The sequence below is a fragment of the Podarcis melisellensis genome (genome assembly GCF_964234715.1).
Source record: "Podarcis melisellensis genome assembly, chromosome: 6".
NCBI classification, from domain to species: Eukaryota; Metazoa; Chordata; class Lepidosauria; order Squamata; family Lacertidae; genus Podarcis; species Podarcis melisellensis.
The window spans coordinates 90,342,020-90,367,975 of NC_138538.1; the positions used below are offsets into that span (position 1 = coordinate 90,342,020).

A 25,956-nucleotide genomic window follows, 5' to 3' on the forward strand; every position below is an offset into this window, starting at 1 on the left:
ACCAGTGAACGATAGGTTTCTCTCTTAACAAAAGACATGTGGAGATTCTTGAAAACATACAGTGACACCTGACTAGGTTAGTAGCAAAGCAGAACAAGAATTTGTAAGCTGCAGAGCAGGGGCATATAACCTCTGGCCTTCACTGTGTTGTTAGATCATCAATCCCAGCCAACATAGACAGTGGTCAGGGATGTTGGGGGATGTAGTTCCTTAACATCTTGAGGTTGACAGGTTAGCCCATGGGTAGGAAAACTAAGGCCCGGGGGCAGGATCCGGCCCAATCGCCTTCTAAATCTGGCCCACGGACGGACCAGGAATCAGCGTGTTTTTACATGAGTAGAATGTGTGCTTTTATTTAAAATGCACCTCTGGGTTAATTGTGGGGCATACTGGGTTAGCCCTTCTTGTTGCGGAGAATAAAAAGGCGTTAAATGGCAGTGAGTTGAATTGCGAACAATTCATACTAAATCAAGCCTCCTTTTTGATTGATTGCTTTGGCAGATAAAAAGAAAGCAGAGACTTTTATAAGGATTAACTTCAGGTAAGACAATTCAGCTGAAAAGTTGATATGTCATCTATGTTATAGAACAGAATTCACAATTGGCATTTGACAGTAACAATAAGCAGCGCAACAAGAGGTTATCTTGGCAGTGCCATCCTTAAAAAATGTAATTAACAACTTGGACAAAACAATAAGGTAGGCTTGCCAAACATCTGCGGTTAATACAAAGTTTACAGGTGGCTCCCTACACTGTTGGCAATAGAATAATTCAGAAGGATTTGGCTGCAAATTTGGAATTCACCAGTGACAAACCTGCAATATCCACGCACAAGAAATACGAGTGTAACACACATACACAAAAGTGGGGAAGTAAAGAAAGGCCACTTGGTACCTGCATTATAGAAAACAAGCTCTGTGAGGACATTGGGAGTAAACTAGAAGAGACTCAGTGATGTAGATAACCATTTCGGGATGTGTTGAGCAAATGTTGTAGACAGCCAATTGTTCAGCTTTATTTAGTGGTAGCTAGGCACCAGCTAAATTACCATGGACAGCTGTATTTCATGGTGTGCACAACATTGTAAGATTTTGTATAAAAAGATAGTAAAAATGGATTTAGCCTGTTAGGAGAATTTTCTGAGTAAGCTTGCCAAATTTCCTTTGACTCCACCAGCCAAGGTTAAAAATGCAGGTGCACCAAAAATGGGCATATTAGCCTCACAGTGTCCCAAAGTAATTTTTTAATGTTAAATATTGATAAGCACTCTGCACCTCCGTTGTCAATGCATTCCCTTTCCCTTGGACTATGTCAGTTCCATATATGATATATCGGGTCCTCCCTTAAAGAGGGCACATATTGTGGTGAGACCTGGAAAACCGACACCCTGTGTTGTGGGTGGGTACAATTGGTCAGCCACAACACTCGATTGGTAGGTTCCTTGTAGCTGGGTGCAATCTGGCCAATGGGACGCAGTCCAAACGGTTTGAGGGACCTATTTATGCCCATGCACGTGACCCAGAGCTTCCTCTTTCACCGCGTGCATTCAGAACACCTGCCCACCTCTCCCTACTTTTAGGGCTTTGCGTTTGACCTTGCCATGCCGTCGTGTGTCATCTGTCGTTGGGACAGGGGCACGGCAGGTATTTTCCCCACTTAGCTGATTGGCTGTTGCCATTTGGGTTTCGCCTGCCACGTAGCAAATTGTCACAACTTGTAAGGATGCGGATAGGCTCTGGTTCAGGTGATAGGGATGGGAGAAAGCTCTCGCCATCCCTATGTGAAGGGTATTCCGTTAAAGGAATCCAGGGACTCGATGGTTTGGTCAGCTCCTGAGAGGGGGTTGTGCCCATGCCTGAGTCCAGGGGGACATTTGGGTGGCGGAGTTAGCCCATTCCTAGCTTTCTGCTTATCCAGGTGTTCACCCTTGGCTGACCTATGCTGGAACCCTGGGTCAGCGCCACCTGCATGGCAGGGAGCTAGTCGAATCAGAGCCTATGCAACCAGTCACTTTCTGTAATCACTAAAATTGTGGCTTAAATTCTGCCCAAAACCAAAACCAAAATTTGAGTCAAGTGTGAATTTATTTAGGGGGGAGGTCTCTGGGTCTGAACACACAAATGTAAAACACCTCTCACTACATCCCTTGGAAATGGCTTAGTTTCCCCAAGATCCAGCTAAAAGCAATTTCCCAGTGATGCTAAGCCAAAGGTCATGGATTTTAGCAGGAGAGTTTACCATGATGTGTGAACACTGCCATCCTCATTTTAGAAGTTGGCTATACAATCTGAGCAAATGTTAATGGGCCACATTCGTTTTCTAATACAAAGATAACTCTCCGGGCCTTTACTGGGGAAGGAATTGAGAAGATGTGATCTCAGAGTCTCCAGTCTCAAGTGTTACTATAAATCAATATATGACATTTTTTATTTTTATTTTTTTAAAAAAGCTCCATCTCACTCCCCTTCCCATTTACCTGAATCTGTGTTGAGGCGCCTTGAAGACAGGTGCAGTGCAGAATGGTAACTGCGCCGGCGAGACTTGTAGGTGTTTTCGCTGCTCCTTTCCATGGAGAACTCATCTAACCAGGAGGTGTTCGTCCGCTTGTCTCGAATAGTAGAAAAGGAGCGTCTCATGGAGCCTGGATCTGTAACCACCTGGAAACGTATCCCATGGGGGGTGGGGGGGGTGGGCAGGATAGTTAGCAAGGGCCTGCTGCTGTTCAGGAGGCAGATTTGCTATTACCAGTTCAGGATATATAATGTCACAAGGATTTTACCTAGTTTGGGAAAGTGTAAAGACACTTAACAGCAGATGGGTCTGGAGGAGCCGCTCCCACTGAATTTTGTGGCAGGCTATACTTCTAATTATGATTATGTTAACAGAATTAACATACTGGTAGAATGACAGCAACTGCCCCACTGATGTCCCAGGCTTCCTCCTAAGTAGTGACAGACTAGAATTCTAGATTGAAGGGTTGAATAAGACTCTGTTCCCCCCAATTCCTGATGGCCGCTACTGGAACTCATGTCCGGCGAGTCTGTGTAGATCCATCTATTACAGGATGTCCTCAACTTACATGAATGGACCAGCTCCTGAAATCTGCTGTGTCAAATCACATCAGCAGATTTCAGTGTCAGGCTGAAAACTTGCACAGAATCAGATATCAGATATGGGACATGCTATATTATCAAGCAATAGCAGAGTATATTTTATCTACTGGGTGCTGTTAGTTCATTTCAAGTACCTCCTGAAATACTCTGGGCTCTCTCTTTTGAGGGAGGGCTAGGGTTGTCAATGGCAGAACAAAACTTAATGATTAAGGTGGGGACTACATGGGAGTTCCAATAGACTCTGGCCATTCTCCTCATCTTAGAAAAGGAGTCTGGGCTCTGGATGGCTTGCTCTGATCTGCTCAAGAAGGCTGATCGCTAGTTGAAATTCTGCCTTGGAACAAAAATGGTATGTCCTCCTGCAAATACCGCTATTGCCAGCAACACCCAGTGGCTCCCAGCTTCAGATTATCTGTCTGGGTCTGTTTTGAATCTGTGGCCTGCTTTTCACTGAAATGATAAGTGATAGTCTGAGCCCTACTATTTCAGTCGCTGGGGGACTGAATGCTTTCCCTCACTTAAAAATTCCCCGGGTGTACAAAACTGTCCTCTTTCCCTCTGACATGCTGGTTTCTATATCCTGGCTGGTTTTTTTGTACGAAGGAACACTTAATTCACACGAGCGCACCCTTGCAGTCTGAAGCAAGGCAGCCCAAATATAGCTTCACCTGTGAGAATGAGGCCTTGAATTTGAATAATGTCAAATTCTCCATTTAATTCCCATAGCTATCATTAAAAAAAAAAAAAACATAACAAAACTCCTCTTCTGGCAGTTTGCTCTTTCTCATTTATAAATCCAGTCCTTAATTTTCTGCTAGTAAAAACCTTCTTTTTTCAACTGCTAATTCACTTATCGTTTGCTTTTTCACCAAGTCCATTCTCAGCCTACTTCCTGCCCCCTTTTCCCGTTTGCTCCTAGGCTTATTTCGTTACTTTTGAGATTCCCTTCCCTTCCCATTCATTCTACCCTTCCATCTGGAAGCTCCTGCCTTCCTGTTAAACTCTGGTTTTGCTCTCTATCGTTCTCCTTCCTGTGGGCTCAGCCAGCTGTTACTGGACGCCCCTCTCTGTTTCTAGAATCGAGAGGGGACGACGACACTTTAGGGTGAGATTTTCTGGAACTGGAAATCGTTGCGCCAAGGGAGCAACAGCAGAACTCAGCTGTCAAGTTGCCATTGTTGTCAAGCACAGATTTCTCAGCAGAATGACTGAAGGGTACAAAGTCCCCGCTTCCCTCACAATTTGCTTATGCAAGCACTGCCAGGCTGACACAAGAGACGTTGACAACAACTTTTGCAAACAAGGGCCCTTCAAGCTGAGAGTGAGAGTTTAATTACCGCAAAGGAGCATAGGCTTAAGATTACAAACCTGGGAAAGTGTGTATCTCTCTGTTAATCAAAAATGATTACGAGACGGACAGACAGGGGGGAAAACAAACCCTGGCTCAACAGACAAAGAGATGAAGTATGGCCAAAACTGATCGGGACAGAATGCTTGGTGGCGGCCATGTAGACAAGTGTCTTAGGACAATGGTAATAGATTTGAAAGAGGCGGCGGCTATGCCAAGAAAATAAATAAATACTTTCCGGGTGGGAGAAGGGCTCTTCCAAACTGTCGCCATTCTTGCTGCCACCAGCAACAGTCTTGGTTGAAGGAGAGCAGGAAGGTGGTTTTCCGCAAAGCACAAACCTGCTACGTTTCACTGAAGTCTTGGAAGAAGGTGGCAGGAAGGATTAGTGTGAAAGCTGAGCAACGGAAGGGCTGATTCCCTGCTTTGCCTCATTGTGGCCTTGGACAAGTTACTAATTCTGCATTCCAGTTCTCCATCTGCAAAGTGGGCAGTTAGAGAGTATATTCCCCGTCTTGGTGGGACACCGCAGAGCATCCCAACTCTTTTGTCAAAGGGGATGGAGGACTGCCTCATAGGCGGCCAACTCAAATGACACCAGGGACAGATTTTAGCCTATGCACCCTAAAGCTAAGCATCAGCCTCCTGTGGGAAAGGTTCATGCATCTCATGTCATGCTAAATTCCTGTTTGTTCAGTCATTGTTTCACTTGGTTTTACCTGGGGATCCACAGTCAGGCGTGGCATGGAAGAGGCCCTCCCAGATACAGCTCGTTCCTGAGTATCCACCGGGAGGTAGCTGCCACAGTTAGAGGGCTGAACTCTTTTAAACTCTCTAACCTCTGGCTCCTGGAAATAAACACACAGCCAAGCTCATGGGGTTTTGCTTGATCACACAGGTTGCCATCTGCTGCCAGTGACTTTTTCATCAGTGCATTAGGAATGGCTTTAGAAGTGTACTTAAAACACAGTGCTTTATGCTGGTAAGAAAAGGAGCAGGAGACTGAAATCCTAAGCGCATTGGGACTCACTAGCAAGCAAGGAAGTGTGCTTAGGAATATTTAACAGTAATTGTTGTTTGATTGGAGAACAGGTGCGTTGGTTTCAGTCTATCTGAGTGTGGAAATCCAGCACAGCTTTTTCTTCCTATTGGATGGTATGTGTTTTTTTGGACATCAGTTTGGATTTAAATCAATGACATTCAAAGCAAACCACTGGGCTGGACTTCTGTGCCTTTCTGGTTTATCTCCAGATGCAATTCTCAAAGCACTTTCACTGGCAGAAATGCTCTTAATGCCAGATATGTGCACTCTGTGGGCTCTGTTCTTTGATTTTTTTAAAGCCCGGCAGATTATGTGTGTTTCTCTCTATCTGATCAATTAGTAACGGCTTTTCCAGACATGCACAAAGTGTTGGGATATTTTTGTTTGATGTCCATTTTCATTATTTCTCTTTTTGTTAGGGTCAATAATGATAAATCATATAATTATTTTATTGGGTGGGGGGAGATCAGGGAACAGTGGCTCAGATTACATGCAACCACTGTTTAGCCTTGTGAGGGTGAGCGACAGAGTGCCCTCGGTACACGTTACACCTTTCCTCCCCCCCCAGCATGGCTGCAGTGGGGAGACTGAAAGCTTTAGCTTCCATTTTAGATAAACCATAGTTTAACATGTCATCCAATCCTTAAACTATAGTTAATCTTAACTATAGTGAGAACAAGCCAGAATCACAAACTATGGTTTGAAGTAGGCCTGTTTCCATAAACCATGGTTAGGATTCCATAAACCATGGTTAAGATTAACCACAGTTTGTCCAGGATTCCATAAACCATGGTTAAGATTAACCACAGTTTGTCCAGGATTCCATAAACCATGGTTAAGATTAACCACAGTTTGTCCAGGATTCCATAAACCATGGTTAAGATTAACCACAGTTTGTCCACGTTCAGACGACATGGTAAGATCATTAAAAAGAGAAGGTACACCATCTGAATTCCTTCTTGAAGCCTAAGGCTCACCTAGCCTTATACAAACCAGCCTAGTATGTCACTGGTAGGAGTGACATCACACAGAAGAGTCTGGCAAAAGATTGCCTGCATTTTCTTGTTTCAGGCTGAAGTGGGAAAGAGCACGAGGATGCACACTGTATGTTTTGTGTGTGATACAAACTTTACACTCTGAGAAGCACACAGAGCAGACTGGAGAGGCACACTTATATAGCACTGAAGTGCAACAAGTGTCATGGGTGGCACACAGATGTGCACACACGCACAACCATATACACACACACAGACACTAGTGCTGCCGACTGAAAAGTTGAGTGTATGTTTGGGTCAGAGGCATATGTTCACATTTGTGTGATGTGACTAAACAGTTTAGTTTTGCAGCATGGACACCAGCAGTGAGACACGATGAACACAAACCCAAAAGCACTGGATACTGTCGTTGCTGTTTTTTTAACCCTGGATAAACCACCTGATGAAATGACTACAAAATGAGAGGAAACCAACCTGTGAAAAGACCAGCATTATCAACAGTTTCAATGAACAATGAATTTTTTAAAAAACTAGTTTAAGCCAGAAGTAACCACTGATAGCATCCCAAAGATCTGACTTGATTATTAATTGGTAGTTTGCATACATTTTGGTGTGCCATTTCCATTCACATCCTGGGGCAAAGTTCGCAGCCAGGAGCAGCTACTTCCGGATTAGCGGAGTTTGTAACCTGAAGCGTTCATAACCAGAAGCATTTGTAACCAGAGGTACCACTGTACCGTGTTTTATTTGGGTTTGGAAGAGGAAGGGAAGGCAACATCTAGTAACGTTCAAGCTTCTGAATACATTTCAGATTAAAAGAAGGACAAAGCAATATATTTTGTGAGCATCTATTGTTACTTTTGTAAACCTCATGAGAACCATAGTAAAGATAACCATGTAGTACCCTGATTCCTATCGGGAACAGACAAGAGGTCCTGCCTACCAGAAATCTCCTTTCTAGGTGGTTGTAGGACAGTGGCAAACTCTGATGGCTGAGTATGTTGGTGGTACTCAGAGTTAGGCTCCTTCATTAGGTCTATCATATTTGTGCAGCTACGACATCAGCACCCCTTGATAGGTCTCTAAGAGGAGAGACAAGGAGTGGATATTTCCCAGACGAATACCGTTGCTCAGGTAGACAATTGAGCCTTGCCTGGCATACAGAGAAATTCACTCTTCTTCTTGTAAAACCTGTCCCATATTCAGGCCTGATCCTGGTTGTACTCTGTAGTCTAATCTTCTTCAAGTCAGCTGCTCTTGGCTTCCCAATGATCCTATCAGAGACGAATCCAGGAATGGAGGCACATGTTCCCAACAATCATCACAGCTCTTCTCCTTTTCTCTAACTGAAACGGCACCCTTGCCGTACGACAAGAAGGGCTCAGGGTGTGACCAGACAGAATTCTGGAGAACTCTTATCTTTTTTTATCCCCTTGAGTTAGATATAAATAAACAAAGGGGAGGGAATTAAACCTGGCCCAGTTTCAATACAACACCCCACAGGATGGCTTTTGGAAAGACTGGGAGAATATTTCCTAGGAATAAAGGTCTAGAAGGAGAGAAGAGGTAAGATTAGTAAAGCCGTCTATATAGGCAAGCACACTGATGCTTGAACCCCAGACGACACCCCAAAGTGCCAGGAGTTCACATGAAGCAGTGCAGAAAGCCACTTCCGCCCTTTGGAGGAGGTGAAGTTGCGGGCTTCATGGCCCTACCCCCCGTGTGATTGGGGGGATTCCCGGCCGCATCACCTCCTGGCCAGCCAATCGGCTGGCTCTGGGGGTGTGGCATGCCCTATTTAAACCAGGACGTGGCCGGGGATCTCCCTCTTTGCCACCTGCCAGCTGTTCCTGTTCTTCCCACCCTCCCACCCTATAAGGTGTTCGTTCTTTGGCCTTGCTATGGACCTTGGTTGGTCGCCGTTGAGGGGCCTGGTAGGAATTTTTCTACTGGGCAAATTGGCACCAGCCACTTGGTTTTTGCCTACCATGTAGCAAATTGTCACAACTTTCTTGGTATTGACGGTTAGGCATTGGTATTGCTCTGTAGATGGAACAGGGGAGGTAGTGCCATCACCTGCCCTGCATATTGAAGGGTAGTCCGATAAAGGATTCTGGGGTGTGTGGCCCTGTCCAAAGCCTATGGAGGTGAGGGCCTAAGGCATGCCCCCAAGCGGTGACCCCGGGGGAATTCCTAGTTGATGCGCATCAGCAGGACTCCCCCTACTGGTGGTTAACCCTTCCTGGACTTCAAGCAGACAGGCTGAAGTCAGATATAGTCGGTTAGGACCAATGCCTAAGCCAATACCACTCAACACCTGTAATCAATAAAGTTGTGGCCCATTAACCTTAATGATTGTGTCATTATTTCCACTGGGGGGGGGGGACTTCGCCACGCAACAGGATAGCACAAGAAACATTCATAAATGGACTTACCAGAGATTGCTGCTCTTGATATTCCCCATGGGACGGATCCATGCAAGCCAGCTGGAATATCTCTTGGGGAGAGAGTGGGCTCAGGGAAGGGAACCCGCTCCTGCTGCTCCTGTAAAGTTAACCTAGCTTCAAATGAAAGGAGAACACAAAACTCTGATGGTCCAACTCCTGTCGGTTATTTCTCTGACTCCCACCAAACAGAAGACCTTGCAGCATTTCATTAAGAGCCTCACTCCACGATGAACAACACGCCTTCTCTGGGGCGTAGTGGATAGCTCAGCCAGTAGAGCATGAGATTATTGATCTCAGGAAGTTTGTGCCCCACATTGGGCAAAAGATTCCTGCATTGCCGGGGGCTGGACTAAATGATCCCCATGGTCCCGTCCAACTCTAGAATTCTACAATTCTACGAAGATCTCCAGAGGCCACTGCCATTAGAAGTAAATGTTCATTTAGAGGAGAAACGGGGCCTTCTCTGTAGGGAGTTTGTAGAGTTCTCTTTGGGAGAAGCTACTGGTCCTTTTAAGGTGTTATGGTTCTATTACTATTGTTAAGCTAACCATATGATAATAAACACAAGGGGCATGATCCAGCCAAAGTGAGGTCCACTTTAATCCTGTTTATTCCAAGGGGAGAGCTCACACATGCAACTTAACTCTGTCCTGTTAAACTCAATGGGCTTATGAACCTAGATTGTGCAGGAAGGATAAGAAAGCCAATTTTAATTTGCACACAGTAGCAAAAGATTAAAAAACAATGTCGTCTTCAAACCTGCCCCATCAGCTGTTTTGTTTCTTTAATCAATAGTGCCACCCGTACAGCTGTACCATCAACTATTTTTCCTTCCAAATAAATATTCCCAAGTAAATGTAGTACTTATGGAACATGTACAGTTGGTTGACAAGCCAAAAGTGATTTAACAAGCGCTGAATCAGAGAAAACCTTTTCCACAGTGGCCTGTATGTTTCTGGAATAATGTTTTGTACATGCAGGGGGTTTCTTTGAATAATATTTTCATTCGAAGTTATTTCTAGACTGCATGTAGAGTTTGAAAAATGCTATCAATGGGTTGTTGTTTTCCACACATTCAGCCAGTGTGGTGTAGTGGTTAAGAGCGGTGGACTCGTAATCTGGTGAACCGGGTTCGCGTCTCCGCTCCTCCAAATGCAGCTGCTGGGTGACCTTGGGCCAGTCACACTTCTGTGAAGTCTCTCAGCCCCACTCACCTCACAGAGTGTTTGTTGTGGGGGAGGAAGGGAAAGGAGAATGTTAGCCGCTTTGAGACTCCTTAAAGGTAGTGAAAGACAGGATATCAAATCCAAACTACTACTACTACTACTACTACTACTACTACTACTACTACTCTTCTTCTTCTTCTTCTTCTTCTTCTTCTTCTTCTTCTTCTTCTTCTTCTTCTTCTTCTTCTTCTTCTTCTTCTTCTTCAGACTTTGAATGTCAGGGAGAGAGGCTATGCCTTGACATAGCACAGGATTTGGAAAACTTTGGAGGAGGAATGGAAAAGGAACCAGGGGCTATTCTGGCCTTTTCTCCCATTTAGCCTTTATGATCAGGGCTGGTTTTTTTGCAATTCTGCATCTTCTGTGGATTATATTGGGGGCAAGCTGAGTCTCTCCATAACGGAAAACACTGCTGATAGCACAGTACCCACGATTGCCTCTGTTCCCTAGAACGATGTGCTTGCCATGTTATGGTAAGACCCAATTCAGATTTGTCTCCCATTTATTGGTTATTTCTGTTATGTCTTTTGGCACTTTCAGGTGGTGAGCTGGTTGTTGTTGTTTAGTCGTTTAGTCGTGTCCGACTCTTCGTAACCCCATGGACCAGAGCACGCCAGGCACTCCTGTCTTCCACTGCCTCCCGCAGTTTGGCCAAACTCATGCTGGTAGCTTCGAGAACACTTTCCAACCATCTCATCCTCTGTCATCCCCTTCTCCTTCTGCCTGCCATCTTTCCCAACATCAGGGTCTTTTCCAGGAAGTCTTCTCTTCTCATGAGGTGGCCAAAGTCTTGGAGCCTCAGCTTCAGGATCTGTCCTTCCAGGGAGCACTCAGGGCTGATTTCCTTAAGAATGGAGAGGTTTGATCTTCCTGCAGTCCATGGGACTCTCAAGAGTCTCCTCCAGCACCATAATTCAAAAGCATCAATTCTTCGGCGATCAGCCTTCTTTATGGTCCAGCTCTCACTTCCATACAGCACTACTGCGAAAACCATAGCTTTAACTATACGGACCTTTGTTGGCAAGGTGATGTCTCTACTTTTTAAGATGCTGTGAGCTGGTACCATTCTCTTAATTGTTGCTTTCCCCTTTTATTTTGCAGCAGAGGATATATGCTGTTTCCCGCATGCACATTCTGTTATGTTTTGGTCACATAGCAGGCGCGAGCCTCCTCACCTTTCTTCCAACTCCTCCTCATGGTTATTTAATCATTTCTAGAAGTTGTTCTTCCTTCTCCATCCACCCTCCTGCCACACACACACACACACACACACACACACCACAGAAAATAGTAAAGGACTTCATGCAGAGTGACTTTCTCTCTGGTTGTCAATTTTCTCCACTAAAAGAAGAGTTAACGTTCTGCCCTTTCTAAGAAACTGTAATTCCTTCCTCCTTTGCAGCAAGAGTAATTAAACACACACACACACATGAAGCAACAGGAATTCTCTAATTGGAGGGGGGGTCAGATTAGCAGCAGTGGAAAGAGGAAGCAATTAATCAGGCAGAAACCAGCAGGAGGAGCTTGAAGAAAAATAAGAGAAAATAGCAACACCTGTGGAGTTTTTGCTAAGGTTCCATTCTTTTCAAATCGGATTTTCCATGGTAGGGAAAAACAGGCAACAATTGCTGGCAAATATCGGCTGATTCTACAAGGGGATGGCAATATTGTCTGAACTGCTTGTGTTACAAGAATTCTAAGGTCTCAAATTTAGAATAAATATTCATAAATGCACAAATATCTAAATATATAAACCAGTGGTCAGCAAACTTTTTCAGCAGGGGGCTAGTCCACTGTTCCTCAGACCTTGGGGGGGGGGGGCTGGACTATATTTTTTTGGGGGGGGGAATGAACGAATTCCTATGCCCCACAAATAACCCAGAGATGCGTTTTAAATAAAAGGGCACTTTCTACTCATGTAAAAACATGCTGATTCCCGGACCGCCTGGGGGCCGGATTTAGAAAGTGATTGGGCCAGATCCGGCCCCCAGGCCTTAGGTTGCCTACCCATGATATAAACCATGTGTCTAAAATAGTACAGGAGAGTAATCCTGAAACCATTTTGACTCTCCCATGAACCTCAAAATATTCCTCTGCAGTAAGGGAGGCAAATGGGGAAAGCCTTCCCATTGTCTTTTTGCTTGCAAATCCTGTCTTAAGGGCGTATTCGTGTATGAATAGGGTGAGCCTGTGACATGGATTCAGGAATTAAAATATTAACCATCACAAATGAATGGCCAGGCTGCCCAGGTAATGCAGACAGTGACCATTATCAGATATCCTGGCAGACAGGATTTCTGCTGCAGACTGGTTCCTATGGTGTATGTATGATGATTTTGGGGTGGTCTTTGGCTAAGGGTGTTGGGCAATGTCCAAAGTCTTTAAAGGTTCCTGCACACTTTTGTTCAGGGTCTCTCCCTCCTTGAAAGGAGGGGAGAGAACTCTGCTGTGACAGAAAAAGAAAGATCTGCCTTGCTTTCCACTGGATCCTGCCTCCATCCATTCTTCTCTGACCAATCATGGACTTGGGGGGCTCAGAGCCCCATGGGGAGTTGGGCAGCAAAAGCCAAACCCCAATTTTTACATCACCTGCAAACTCAGTTGAATGGGGTATGGCCGTCATACGTTGAGTGCCTCATTTGGAATACGGAAAGATGTTTATGTCAATTCTGGTTCCTCCGCTTCTCATTTCTTCATTCTTCAGTCATTCCCAGCATATGCAGTCTTTCCTCATGTAGAATCACAGAATTGTAGACTTGGAAGGGACAATGAGGGTCATCAAGTCCAACCCCTTGCAATGCAGAATCTTTTGCCCAATATGGGGCTTCAACCCAGTTGAGATTAAGAGCATCACGCTCTACCAACTGAGCTATCTATGGTGACTAACACACACACACACACACACACACACACACACTTGCAAGCAATTTTCCAGCACATCATGCATTTTTTGTGTGTGCACGTCCTCCTCCTCTTCACATTTTGCATGCATATATTTGTTGGAGAGCTGCCTCACAAAATGCAAATTGTGAAGGAGAGCTGAATGACGGTTCTTGTATTGGTTGTGGAGTGCAAATTAAGCAGGCCCATGTTAAAATGCAAACTGGATTATTTTCTTGCAGTGGAGGAGGGGAACAGTCTGTCGGTTGTCCCTCTCCCTTGCTAAACTGCATCGGAGCAAGCAGGCGGGACAACTCTCCCACAGATGCTCTCCTCCCCTGCTGATCACAGGGAGTCCAAATTTATTATCTCTCTCCCACCCTTAGCCTGGGAAGAGCACATTGTATACAGTGGTGCCTCGCAAGACGAAAAGAATCTGTTCCGCAAATCTCTTCGTCTTGCGGTTTTTTCGTCTTGCGAAGCAAGCCCATTAGCGGCTTAGCGGCTTAGCGGATCAGCTGATAAGCGGATTAGTGGATCAGCTGATAAGCGGATTAGTGGATCAGCTGTTAAGCGGCTTAGCGGATCAGCTGATAAGCGGCTTAGCAGATCAGCTGATTAGCGGCTTAGCGGATCAGCTGATAAGCGGCTTAGTGGCTTGGGGAAAAGGGGGGGGAAGGAAAAAAATCCCGCAGGAACTCGCAAGGCATTTTCGTCTTGCGAAGCAAGCCCATAGGAAATTTGTTTTGCGAAGCACCTCCAAAACGGAAAACCCTTTCGTCTAGCAGGTTTTCCGTCTTGCGAGGCATTCGTCTTGCGGGGCACCACTGTATTTAGTGCTATTTAAAATACAACACAACCGCAGCACGAATACGCAGATATGCCCGCATGGACATGTCGTTTTACTCAAACATCTACACTTACAGTCCTGAAAGGGTATCTTGCTGGAGGTAAGGCAAAGCTTTGGCATTAGAAATGATCTCCTGAGGAAGAGAGGAAGGCTCCATGCGCTGGAACATTGGGGCATTTTTCTGAATTCAAAATAATAATAAAAAAGGGGGAGGGGGAAAATAGTCTCAATGCAAAATACAGATTGGTAAATAAACAACAACATAGTTTTCTTAAGGGTGAATCTAGTTGTGATAGGGAACTGCACCTCTTTGGCATGCACATCTGAAGTCGGTTGGGTGTGTGTATCTTACAACTAAGTGAGTGAGAGCAGTTTAATCCTTTCCCCTGTCCTCCCCTCTCTTCCTCTGGTCATAGGACATGGGTGGCCCTGTGGTCTAAACCACTAGGCCTCTTGGGCTTTCCGATTGGAAGGTAGACAGTTCGAATCCCCACAATGGAGTGAGCTCCCGTTGCTCTGTCCCAGCTCCTGCCAACCTAGCAGTTCAAAAGCAGACCAGTGCAAGTAGATAAATAGGTACCACTGCAGGGGAAAGGAGGGGGAACCGCTAGAGTTCCCCACAATCTGACCTGGTCCTGTTAGATGAGCTGCACTGGGGGGAATTTCTAAGCCTTTGTGGTTACTTATAAGACAAATCATGCCTTCTCCATTGCTCATGAACTACAGTAAGGCTGTAAGCATGGTTTATATGGGATGGAATGGGATGTCACAATCAATGGCATTCACTTCAGGGAATGCACCCCTCCACCCCCCCACCCCCGGGGATGGAAGCATCAATGTGACATATGCTATGGCTTGTTCCTTATGGAATCCAGTATGGGAGACACCGTTGACCCCCTTCTGTGTTGCCCCCTGCCCGTTTATTCCTAGGGCCTTGCAAATTGCCTGAAAGGCTAGCTGGAAACTATACATAAGATGAGCTCCTTGGAGAAACAGCAGAAAACAAGCCTAACAGTTAAGGCAATCATGAAAAACCAAATACGGAATGCATCAATAGGTCTCTTAACTCCTGCGCAAATAACTCCCAGCTGCCCATGTTGACCTTTCTCGTGCAAGTATCCTTCCATAAACTTTCAACCCTCAATGCAATAAGATTGCTGTTACTAGGATTGCAGTGGACCTGTACCTGTTCTTCCAGTTGCTGCCTTTGTTTTTTAGCTTTACTCTGCTTATAATAGTCCATTATCATCATGGCAGCGTAGATTTTTCCAACTGTCAGGTCCGTAGCTGGAAGTAAAAGGCAGAGTTCTATGTTAACAGAAATGACGCTCTTCAGGTGCAATAGCAGCTGTGCAGAAAGTTGAATCAGGGACATGCCAGTCATTGCATGGCTGTGAAGCAACCACACAAGTTCATTCAACAAAGGAACGCCCTTCGCTCTGTGAATCTGGAGGTGCCATTGGCTATCTGTTTGAGGCACCTCCTGAAAAATGTGTCTTTCTGTTCAAGCCTAATTTTTGTTTTGCTCAAAATGAATTTAAAAGTGTGCAGAATACTCCTCTTGCAGGTGTGTGTGTGTAGGGGCGAACAAAGGCATCACGACACCCGGGGCGGGGCATCGCTACGTAGGGCGTATGCATGCGCCGTACGTAGCGATGCCACACATACGCTGTACATAGTGGTTTGCCGGCGCCACCGTGCCAGCCCTGTACGGACGGTGCCAGGATTCTCTGCTCGTGGTTGCCACAAACAGAGGATCTTCCACACGAGGCAGTGACGTGCAATGGCTGCTTGCGCCGCCGCAAGCCCCCACAGGGTGCCTTCTTGTCACACCCCCCCAGACATGGTGTCTGGGGCACCCCGCCCCCTGCCCCCCGTTGCAACACCACTGTGTGTGTGTGTTTCTCTCTGTGTGTGAATTGCTCCAAAGGTTGGCTACTTGGAGGTGAGACTTAGCAGGAAAATACTTCAGAATTTCATTCTCATGTTTATGCCTGGGACCTAAAGATGGAGGATAGACGGTCACATTCCTTTTTTTCTAAAAAAATTATATGTTTAGGGGTACTCTCATTTTCCTACTCATATTGAAATAGTGCCCCTCAAGGGGGCCAAACTTATATCCACAACATGTTTAGGGGTATGTGTACCCCTGCGTACCCCCAGAAAAAAAGCACTTGATGGTCATATAAAATATCTGCAAAGTAAACGGCCAGGAATCAGGAGGTAAATGTGATCGTTTATCTCCCTCTTCTTTTTCACTCTTTGGCAATCAAGCATATCTATCTATGTATCCATCCATCTGTCCATCCAACCAACTACAGTTTCCTACTTCTTCCAGTCTCCAACATCCCAGTCCTGTCATCATAGGGACCTGGCAGCTGCAATGCCTAAACAATAGCTCACTTTTTGGCATAGGCACCAACAGGTCCAGCATCTTCTGTGAAAGGTGAGGCCAGATGGTCAAAATCTCTTTCTGGAGCTCGGAGTCCAGCTGTTGCCAATCTGCACCGCCTAGGAGAAAGTGAGTCAAAATGAAACTGAACAAACTGCTCAGAGATATGTAAGGCAATGGCACACATTGCCGATCAGATCTGCATCCCACTCTTTACCAAAGAAACTCAGGTGGCAGTGGAGTACCTTCTATCATATGTGGTGGACCTGCCCCAAGGTGAAAGACTTCTGGGAAAAGATTTATAATGAATTGAAAAAAATGTTGAAATATACATTTATACAGAAACCAGAGGTTTGAAATTGCAGAAGAAAGATGTTAAATTATTTTTGTATGCCACAACTGCTGCTCAAACCTTATTAGCTAAGAAGTGGAAAATGCAAGTACCAACAGTGGAAGAATGGCAGATGAAGATGATGGATTTTTCAGAGCTAGCCGACCTGACTGGAAGAGTCTGTGACCAGAAGGAGGAGGAGTACCAGGAAAAATGGACAAAATTTAATGATTATTTAGTTAAATATGTTAAGTTAATCTAATTGGAAAAAGCTTGCAATTACCAGGTAGGTTTAGGCTTTAAATATGCAACGTGATGAATTAATATGTCTAATGCTGAATTGGAAAGAAAGAAAGATGTTAAGTGATTAAGTTAATTTTATAAGAATACTGATTTGGAAAACCATTAAAATGATATGCATTGAAATTCAACTAGGGGGATACAAGGAAGTCACTTAACAATGTTAATAAGATTAGTTTTACTAAGGTTATGATTTATGTTTGTTTGTTTATGTGTTTGTGTGTTTATAATTTTGTGAAAATCAATAAATTTTTTGAAGAAAGACAAAAAAGAAACTCAGGTGGATGTACAGTGGGTGGAGAGGTGTGTTTCATATTTTTTATCCTGACAACAACAGTGAAATATGTGAGGCTGAGAGCACATTACTTGCTCAAAGGCCACACAGCCAGCCTCATGACTGTACAAGGATTCAAACACCAGAATACCTGGCCCAAATGTAGACCTCTGGTCCACTATACCACAGTGCCTCAGCAGGAAGAAATACAGAACTACCAAGAAGGGAAGTGTTCAGTACAGAACTGAACGCAAACATCAACAGAGGCCCATTAATGCACAGAGGCAACCATATACAGTATATTTAATCTAGAGCTTCTGCTGTCAACACTGGGCCTTGGAGGCACTCAGAAGGAGCACGGCTGATTTTGGGTACCTCCAAAGCTCAGAGCGTCAAAGACAAGACTCCTCCCCTCTCTTGATGAAGAGGAGGGTGGAGAGCCAGCCCAAGACATGTTGCTTCTTGAGGTACAACAGTAAATGTCCCACTCTGCAAGATAAGGTACCCAGTGTTGGCCAAGTTAGAATCATAGAATCATAGAGTTGGAAGAGACCACAAGGGCCATCAAGTCCAACCCCCTGCCAAGCAGGAAACACCATCAGAGCACTCCTGACATATGATTGTCAAGCCTCTGCTTAAAGACCTCCAAAGAAGGAGACTCCACCACACTCCTTGGCAGCAAATTCCACTGTCAAACAGCTCTTACTGTCAGGAAGTTCTTCCTAAGTTATTTTGGCACAAGAAGCAGAGAATCTCAGAAGCACCTCTCCCTGGAACAGCAACAAATTAAATAGCTAAAAAATGTATTATCCTTTAATGGCACCCAAAATCAGACGTCTCACTTGGCCCTTATGGTCCTGGGAGAGAGACACCCACAGATTCTAATTGGGTACCAAGGTCAGCCAAAATGAATGGACTCCTGGCATCCGGGTTTGACACAGTTCCCATTTTCCCTCCCTTTGTGAGACTGCGGGCACAAGGACATGGTAACTGTTAGAATTCCTGCTCCATGATTGCAGTCATGGGATTGTTGTCTATCATATGACGGTATATGTTTTGACTCCACAGAGTGGGAAGTGGCGGAGACAGGATGTTTGTGTTACTGTGTTCCATGAAGTGGGACTATTGTCCTTTGTTCTTTCTCTTTGCTGTCTGATGCTAGAGAGAGAGGGAGCCATGTTGCAGTGCTCCGTGTGTGTTTATATGTAAATAAAGTAGATTAGCCAAAATGCTGACCAGGAGGGAGAGAACATGCCAGTCGGGCATGTGTCTCTGCCAGGGTCCTACTTGAGTGTAGGATGAGCTCCTGACAGTAACTTGTCTTCATTTAGCAACAGTCTGGCAAGTTTAGCTCTGCAGTCCCGGCATCCCTGCCAAAACTAATTTCCACCTCCCAACCTGCAGGGCGAAATGTTCCCCCCCCCCTCCAGATTAGATCCTTTCACATACAGGAAGGCTTCAGAAAGCTGCAACAGGTATCAAAACCAACAGTTCTTTCAGAGTTCTTAATTGGGAATTAAGACACATTGGTGTCGATAATGCAGGAAATCTACTCCCCCCCCCTACATAAGTCCTACATACACCTTTCAAAATTATCTTATTATACACACTGCCGGTCCCTCATTTAAGATACCAGGCCTACTGCAACCCACACAAGCCTTCTGTTAATCCCCAAAAGCTGATCCTGGTGGCTCCATTCAGATTCTGATCCTAAAGCCATCCCACACAGACCTGCTGTCACCAGCCTCCTGCTTTCAGTGTCAGTAGTTTTTAGGTCAGATTAAGAATGGAAAAGTTGTGAAGCCCTGGGAGAAGCTAAGCAAAAGCTTTGCGGATATCCCTAAACAACATGTGAAGACAGACGCCCTACTATTTCAGTGCCCACAGGAAGTGACAAGCCAATAGGCATCCATCACATCTATAAGAGAAAAAGGGCCAGTGTGTTCCTACTTTATGCTGAATATCTGGAGAACTGATTTATTGGTGCTTGTCCCAGGGCTGAAAAAAAGGTGGGTATGTCACAGGGGCAGGGAATGTACTTTGTCGCTCTTAAAACGTCGTGCTTGGGTGTGTACATACCACACATTTAAAGCACATAAATAATTCTGGGGACTGTGGTTTGTTAAAGACAGTGGCGTAGGAAGGGGGGTGCGGTAGGGGCGGGTTGCCCCGGGTGCCACCGCTGAGGGGAGTGTCAAACTGGAAAAAATAAGTATTTAAAAAATAAACTTGTTGAAGCTCCTCTCTGGGAGGTGGGAGGGGCTTCCTGGGTCCCGGATGCCACCCTCCTTGCCTAGGGACCTTCGTCCCGCCCCAAATCCAGCTGGCCAATCGGCTGGAGGCACGGCAAAGGCAAGGCAAAGGCTGATGCTGCCGAGGCTGAATTTCTTAGCCCCCCGCCAGCAGCAGTTGGGTTTTTTGGGCCACTGAGGTGCCCTGCGGAGGCCGAGGTGGCCTCCAACAGTGCCTGGGTTCCGGGGCGCACGTGGACGACCTCCTGGGCTGCTAAGCCAAAGCTGCTTATGCTCACAATGTTCAGTAAATAAACCAGAAAATAACACTTGCAACTGTAAGTATCTTATTTTTCCATCTTTTAATAGTTTGAATGTGGGGGGGTGGGAAGGGACAATAAATTTTCCACACCGGGTACCCCCTGACCTTGCTACGTCTCTGGTTAAGTATGCTCAGAACTGTAGCTCGGTGGTGGGCAAACTACACTTCCCATGATTCTTTGAGGGTGGCCATGTACTTTAAAGGTACAGCATGTACACCGCCTTTATGTTCACCCAACCATTTCTGAAGTGTGAGGGATATGGAGTAGACTGCTGAAACAGTTTCTTTTCTTGGACGTTGGATGATTGGCAAGATTCCCAACCACGGGTCCCTTTGGCTGTTCCATCTCAGCCCCCTGCCCCCGCTGCTTTACCTTTAGCAATCTTAATGTCCAAAGCTGTTCGAATGAGCGCCATCAAGGTGGAGGAGAAATGGACGGTGTTGTCCTCGGCCACCGGCATATTCATCAGGACCAGCCTCTGCACAAGAGAATGGGGGTGGGGAAGCGGGGGTGGGGGGAAGCAGGCAGAAAACAATATCGAAAAACGTATCAGGGAGACACGAGAAAAGGGGGCTTAGAATGCATCAAGTAGGATAGCCAAAAAGGAGGGCAAGGATCGCCCCGTCCATCTCCCCCAGCTGGTATCACGCCCACCCACCCCCCAGTGTGCCTGCTTGCTGTCTTTTGCCATTTTTATTCTTCTTGTCAAGCCTACATGTCGTTTTACTGACTCGGAGCAAGAAATAGGACTATGCAAAGGAGAGACAGCCCCAGGGGATCTGTATCTCCATCTTTTTCAGAGCCATTTTGTCTCTTGCCCCCTCCCCCGATTTTGTTGAATCTTGCATCCCAGGCTACAAACTCAGGCCTCTCTGTGATAAACTTGCTACCCAGCTACATCCTGGCGCCCCCTTTTTGAGTTTGCGTTTAATTTATTTCAGAAGAAAGATTAGGCTTGCAGCACATGATTGCCCATGCAATGGCTTGAACTCATCTCGAGTCTGAAGCGGGAGGAGAGAGAGAGAGAGAGAGAGAGAGCGGGTGCAAATGAAGAAAAACTGATGACCAAGGCAGGAGTGGGAAGGTCATGCTCCTTTTACCCCCAGGAGGGGAGAGTGAAATGGCCAAATCCACTTCCCAGAGTGTACAGACTGCTTTGTATATTGTTCTGTGCTTCCCCTGCCACACCTATTCACCCAACCTCGTTCTGGTCCTTTCGGAGCCACCATTGACCCAAAACCATTAGGTGAAATTCAGGCTCAAAAGTAGTAAACATGCTTCCGTTTGTGCAATATGTTTTTTCCACCTTGTGTGCTTCTAGCAACAGGTGAGTGTGAGTGCAAGTAAGAGCTGCCATGAACAGAAACTACCGTATTTTTTGCTCTATAAGATTCACTTTTTTCCTCCTAAAAAGTAAGGGGAAACGTGTGTGCGTCTTATGGAGCGAATGAAGGATACGCAGCTATCCCAGAAGTCAGAACAGCAAGAGGGATTGCTGCTTTGACTGCGCAGCGATCCCTCTTGCTGTTCTGGCTTCTGAGATTCAGAATATTTTTTTTCTTGTTTTCCTCCTCCAAAAACTAGGTGCGTCTTGTGGTCTGGCACGTCTTATAGAGCGAAAAATACGGTAAAATCCTGGATAATCTGAACAGGCAAATCTGAATGGCTAAAGGATATATTTTCAGCAGTCCCCTCTTGTACAATCTGAACTCAAACATGTTCAAGTCCTGAAGCTTTGGCTACAACCCTGTCACAGAATGCACACAGGATGCCAGAATTTCCAGAATGGTGCCTTCTCTCACCAGATCATGGTCTCCAAGAACCTGGTCTGCAAATTCCTTCTGTTACTAACAAGGATTGAAGGAATGCTGCTTAATGCAGTCAACCACAGCACTCCGAACATCACACAACCCTTTCTGGCTCAGCTTCAGAGGTGGGTGTTTCTGGCCATCTAGGCTGCATGAGTGAACCATGCAATTGTTAAGTCATGAGCTCCACGGAAGACAATTCAGTTTGGTGAATATTTCATGCCCCTTCTACAGCCTTCAGCCTTCCTTCCTTGTATTTCCATCAGTCAACACAGATTGAGCTGCACGTTTTTAGAGTGCTTGCCTATAATCTTTACAGTTAGTTTTCCATATGGCCCAACACAAGGGAACTAAATATATGCCATTCAGGACTGTAAAAAGACAGTATCTTTTATTGAGCTAGCTGGTCATCATAGAATGGGAGCGTTGGAAGGGTCATGTTCTGGAAGGTTTCAGTTTTTAACTCTTATCAGGCAGATAGTTGCTGCCTTGCCAGACATCTTTGGGAGAGGAAGAGGTTAAGGAGTAAACCCTGCAGAAATCTGGAACGGAGTCCCTAAGACAGCTGGATGACGTCTTGTGCAACTCCTGCAAACAAGCTAGTGTCAAATGTATTGCTCTGCTTTCCTTTGGACCACATCAGTGAGGCCGAGAGGGGGGTCTTGTCTTCTGGGCAGCCCAGGACCTCCATACACACTGTCCAGGCTTGTACCCTAGAGAGGTCACTTCAGTGCTGCTAATTGAGAATAATAATAATAATAATAATAATAATAATAATAATAATAATAATACTCAGCCCATCCGGCTGGGTTTCCCCAGCCTCTCTGGCCAGCTTCCAACAAAATATTAAAATATAATAGTCCTTCAGATATTAAAAGCTTCCCTAAAGAGGGCTGCCTTCAGATGTCTTCTAAATGTCTGGTAGTTGTTTTTTTCCTTTGACATCTGGTGGGAGGGCATTCCACAGGGCGGGCGCCACCACCGAGAACGCCCTCTGCCTGGTTCCCTGTAACCTCACTTCTTGCAGTGAGGGAACTGCCAGAAGGCCCTCAGCGCTGGACCTCAGTGTCCAGGTTGAACGATGGGGGTGGAGACGCTCCTTCAGGTATACTGGGCCAAGGCTGTTTAGGGCTTTAAAGGTCAGCCCCAACACTTTGAATTGTGCTCGGAAACGTACTGGGAAATGCGACGGGAGGCAGCAGTGACAAGTTACCAGTCTCTGCAGCCACAGCAGACGCTGTGATTCTCTTGCAGTTTGACTTCACCCCTGGAGGGGCACTCCTTTGTCACTCGAGACAGATGGATGCCAACAGCTATGCAACACTACTCACCAGAGGTGGGGAATCTATGGCTCTCCAGATGTTGTTGGACTACAGTTCCCATCATCCCTGTTCATTGGTCAAGCTAGTGGGGCTGACAGGAACAAATCTGGAAGGCTGCAGGTTCTCACCTTCTTGCTATTAAGTCCCAATGAGCTTGACAGGGCTTATTCCCATGCAAGCATCCTGAGGACACAGCCCTACATTGCTTAACGAACGTTGCATAATCAGAAGGTCTTCTAATATAACGAACCATCTTGCTGCAAGCTGACTTATTTTCAGAGAGTTAACATAAATGCCTCATAAATGTGCTGAAAAACACATCCACCCATTAGATGGCAGAAGGTGTTCTAAGCAGGCACAGATGAAACAATTGAGCAGGGTCCTTTCTCGCTTGGAGGATTTCTGTTCATGTACACCTGTATGTATATAGAACGCCTTCTGACATCTGTTAAACATAGAGATGTTGAAGGAGTGTGGCAGAGGTGGGCCTGCCTAGACCTTGTGGCCCTGTGAGCTCTTCCACACGGTCTTTCAACACACAGAAGGATTTGTGTGAACATTTTACGGAGTCAGGCCCCCTGGCCCATTAACCCAGTAACATTCACTCTGTATGACAGTGGGTTTCTACGATCTCAGATCCCAAAGGGCTTTGAACCGGAGGGGGCAGATGGAACTGGGATCCTCTGCATACAAAACATTTGGTCTACCGCTAATCTAAAGCCTCTCATACTTTATTGTGAATCTCTCTGTTCTTCGGAACCGATAGCATAATAACTACGTGTACTAGCTAAAAATTACCTTATTTTTCTGTCTATAAAAGACACCCCCATGTATAAGACACCCCCTATTTGGGGAGACTCAGATTTAAGAAAATGGGGGGGGGATGAATCTGTGTATAAGACACCCCCTAATTTTTGACATTATTTTTAGGGGGAAAACCTAGTCTTATACACGGAACAATACAGTATTTGCAAGAGCTTAATTCCAGAGATTCCTCCTCCATTACATTAAAGCAGGCATAGGCAAACTCAGCCCTCCAGATGTTTTGGGACTACAGCTCCCATCATCCTTGACCATTGGTCCTGTTAGCTAGGGATGATGGGAGTTGTAGTCCCAAAACATCTGGAGGGTCGAGTTTGCCTATGCCTGCATTAAAGTAACTACGGTACATTTTTATCTTTGGGAGTTATATTAAAGATGACCACTGTGTGTCTCCTACGCTGAAAAGGGGTCACCTTAGCTTTCAGGCTTACTTTAGTTACACTGACACTACATACATTCCTCTCCTATAACAGCCATGCTTCCATTGCAGAGTATCGCACCTTGTGTGGCAGGTAAGTATTTTGTAGTGTGCAAGCAGACCAGTACTTAATGGTTTGTGAGCATTCGGTAGCCATAAAAAACCAAATAGTCTTTCCTTTCCCCCCCATACGGTCAGCCACCCGCACTCCCATCCCATGCTAATGCGTCCCCCATTTCTCACTGACCAGCAGCCCATAAAGGAAAGAAGGGTTTGTTCTACCTTATAAGCAACTTTGGAGGGACATCTCTTCCCGAGGCCTAGTGGTGGGGACATGAGAGTCAGCATTTCATACATCTCAGTGTAATGGATGCGGCCACTGGTCATGAAGGGGAAAGAGGACAAGGAGAAGGGGAGGAAGATGCAGAGGAACGAAAGGAAGGGAAAAAAGGCATTCCCAGAGACCCCAAAAATGCCCCCAAACAAAAGAGAACACAGGGAACAGAAGAGAGAAAAGAACAGACAAAACAGGAAAAGAACAGGAAACCCATTAATCAATGCAAATCATACATGACAGCCTGTGCTGATGTGGATTTATATCGCCCCTCACACAGACCCAAGAATGGCACCGGCGTGTTTTGCCAGCCTTCCCATACATATTGGCTGGCGTTGGTTTCTTACGGCCGGTTTCCCCTTGCAGGTGTCGTGCCATTGCCCCACCTCGTTCCCAGGGCTGTGTGCAAGTGGTATATAAATCAAGATACACAACACTCCAACAAAGGGTTATTCAGGATATGGTGGTGCAGACGTCAGAGAATGGGCAGGACCTGAGCTGTTGGCAGAGCCTGCTTTCTTCCCCACCAAGTCCTCCCCTGAGATTCACGTTGTGGCATAACCCGTGGCTGAAGTGGTATGTACCGCCAACCTCTGGCAGTGCCTATGCAACCGGAAAGCATCACCTTGCATAGGAGGGTAGTGAACTAGGCTCAAAGGAATGTGTTTCTTTTGCTTCCATCCAACCCTGGGGATGGAGAACTTTCCCACCATGCGCTGGTGCAAAGGCATGCTAAGTGGCTAAGAAAAGAAAAGCAGGAAGAAAATTCTACATGCCATGCTCTTCCCGCCCCCCGGTTCTTTCTCACATGCGGCTTCAAGTTTCACCTGGTTGGAGTTTAAAGAGTCTTGGCAGAGGCAGCTGTTTTGGCCTTCTGAGGTTCAGGGTTCATTTGTGCTCCCCGCATTCTAAAGTAACCGTAAAGGACACCCCCTGGCTATCTGAAGAAGTGTGCGTGCACACGAAAGCTTATACCAAGAAGAAGAAGAGGAGTTTGGATTTGATATCCCGCTTTATCACTACCCGAAGGAGTCTCAAAGCGGCTAACAATCTCATTTTCCCCTCCTCCCCCACAACAAACACTCTGTGAGGTGAGTGGGGCTGAGAGACTTCAGAGAAGTGTGACTAGCCCAAGGTCACCCAGCAGCTGCATGTGGAGGAGCGGGGAATCAAACCCGGTTCACCAGATTACGAGTCCACCGCTCTTAACCACTACACCACACTGGCTCTCAAGTTTGCTCCAAGAACAAACTTAGTTGGTCTCTAAGGTGCTACTGGACAATTTTTAATTTTTTCATATATTTTGACTGTGCCAGACCAACACCTACCTGAATCTACTCCCTGGCTAGTACTTCCTATTTTGTAACTTTCTCATTGCAGCATCTTATCAGCCTATGCATAAGAGTTTCATGGAGAACAGCTACGTGGGCTTAGAATCCAGTAGAAAAGGCACAAATACGGACTTGGGGGCTTCGCTTGGAATCTTTAAGCTCCTCCTCAT

The 25,956-nt window shown here is 45.8% G+C and overlaps 1 protein-coding gene across 3 annotated transcripts in view; it reads right to left on the reverse strand.

The window, feature by feature from the left end:
- Nucleotides 1-25,956, reverse strand: part of CACNA1E (calcium voltage-gated channel subunit alpha1 E) — a 505,628-nt gene that overhangs the window by 9,766 nt on the left and 469,906 nt on the right. For 2 of the 3 annotated variants that reach the window (XM_081914516.1, XM_081914515.1), the window contains 8 exons: nt 24,404-24,500; nt 20,124-20,229; nt 16,304-16,411; nt 15,087-15,187; nt 13,975-14,081; nt 8,933-9,041; nt 5,180-5,308; nt 2,476-2,656 (listed from right to left, as the gene is read on the reverse strand). In XM_081914516.1, the coding sequence (XP_081770642.1) occupies nt 2,476-2,656; nt 5,180-5,308; nt 8,933-9,041; nt 13,975-14,081; nt 15,087-15,187; nt 16,304-16,411; nt 20,124-20,229; nt 24,404-24,500 (938 nt within the window). The remainder of the gene's footprint in view (nt 1-2,475; nt 2,657-5,179; nt 5,309-8,932; nt 9,042-13,974; nt 14,082-15,086; nt 15,188-16,303; nt 16,412-20,123; nt 20,230-24,403; nt 24,501-25,956) is intronic. The other variant, XM_081914517.1, reaches the window with a different exon arrangement.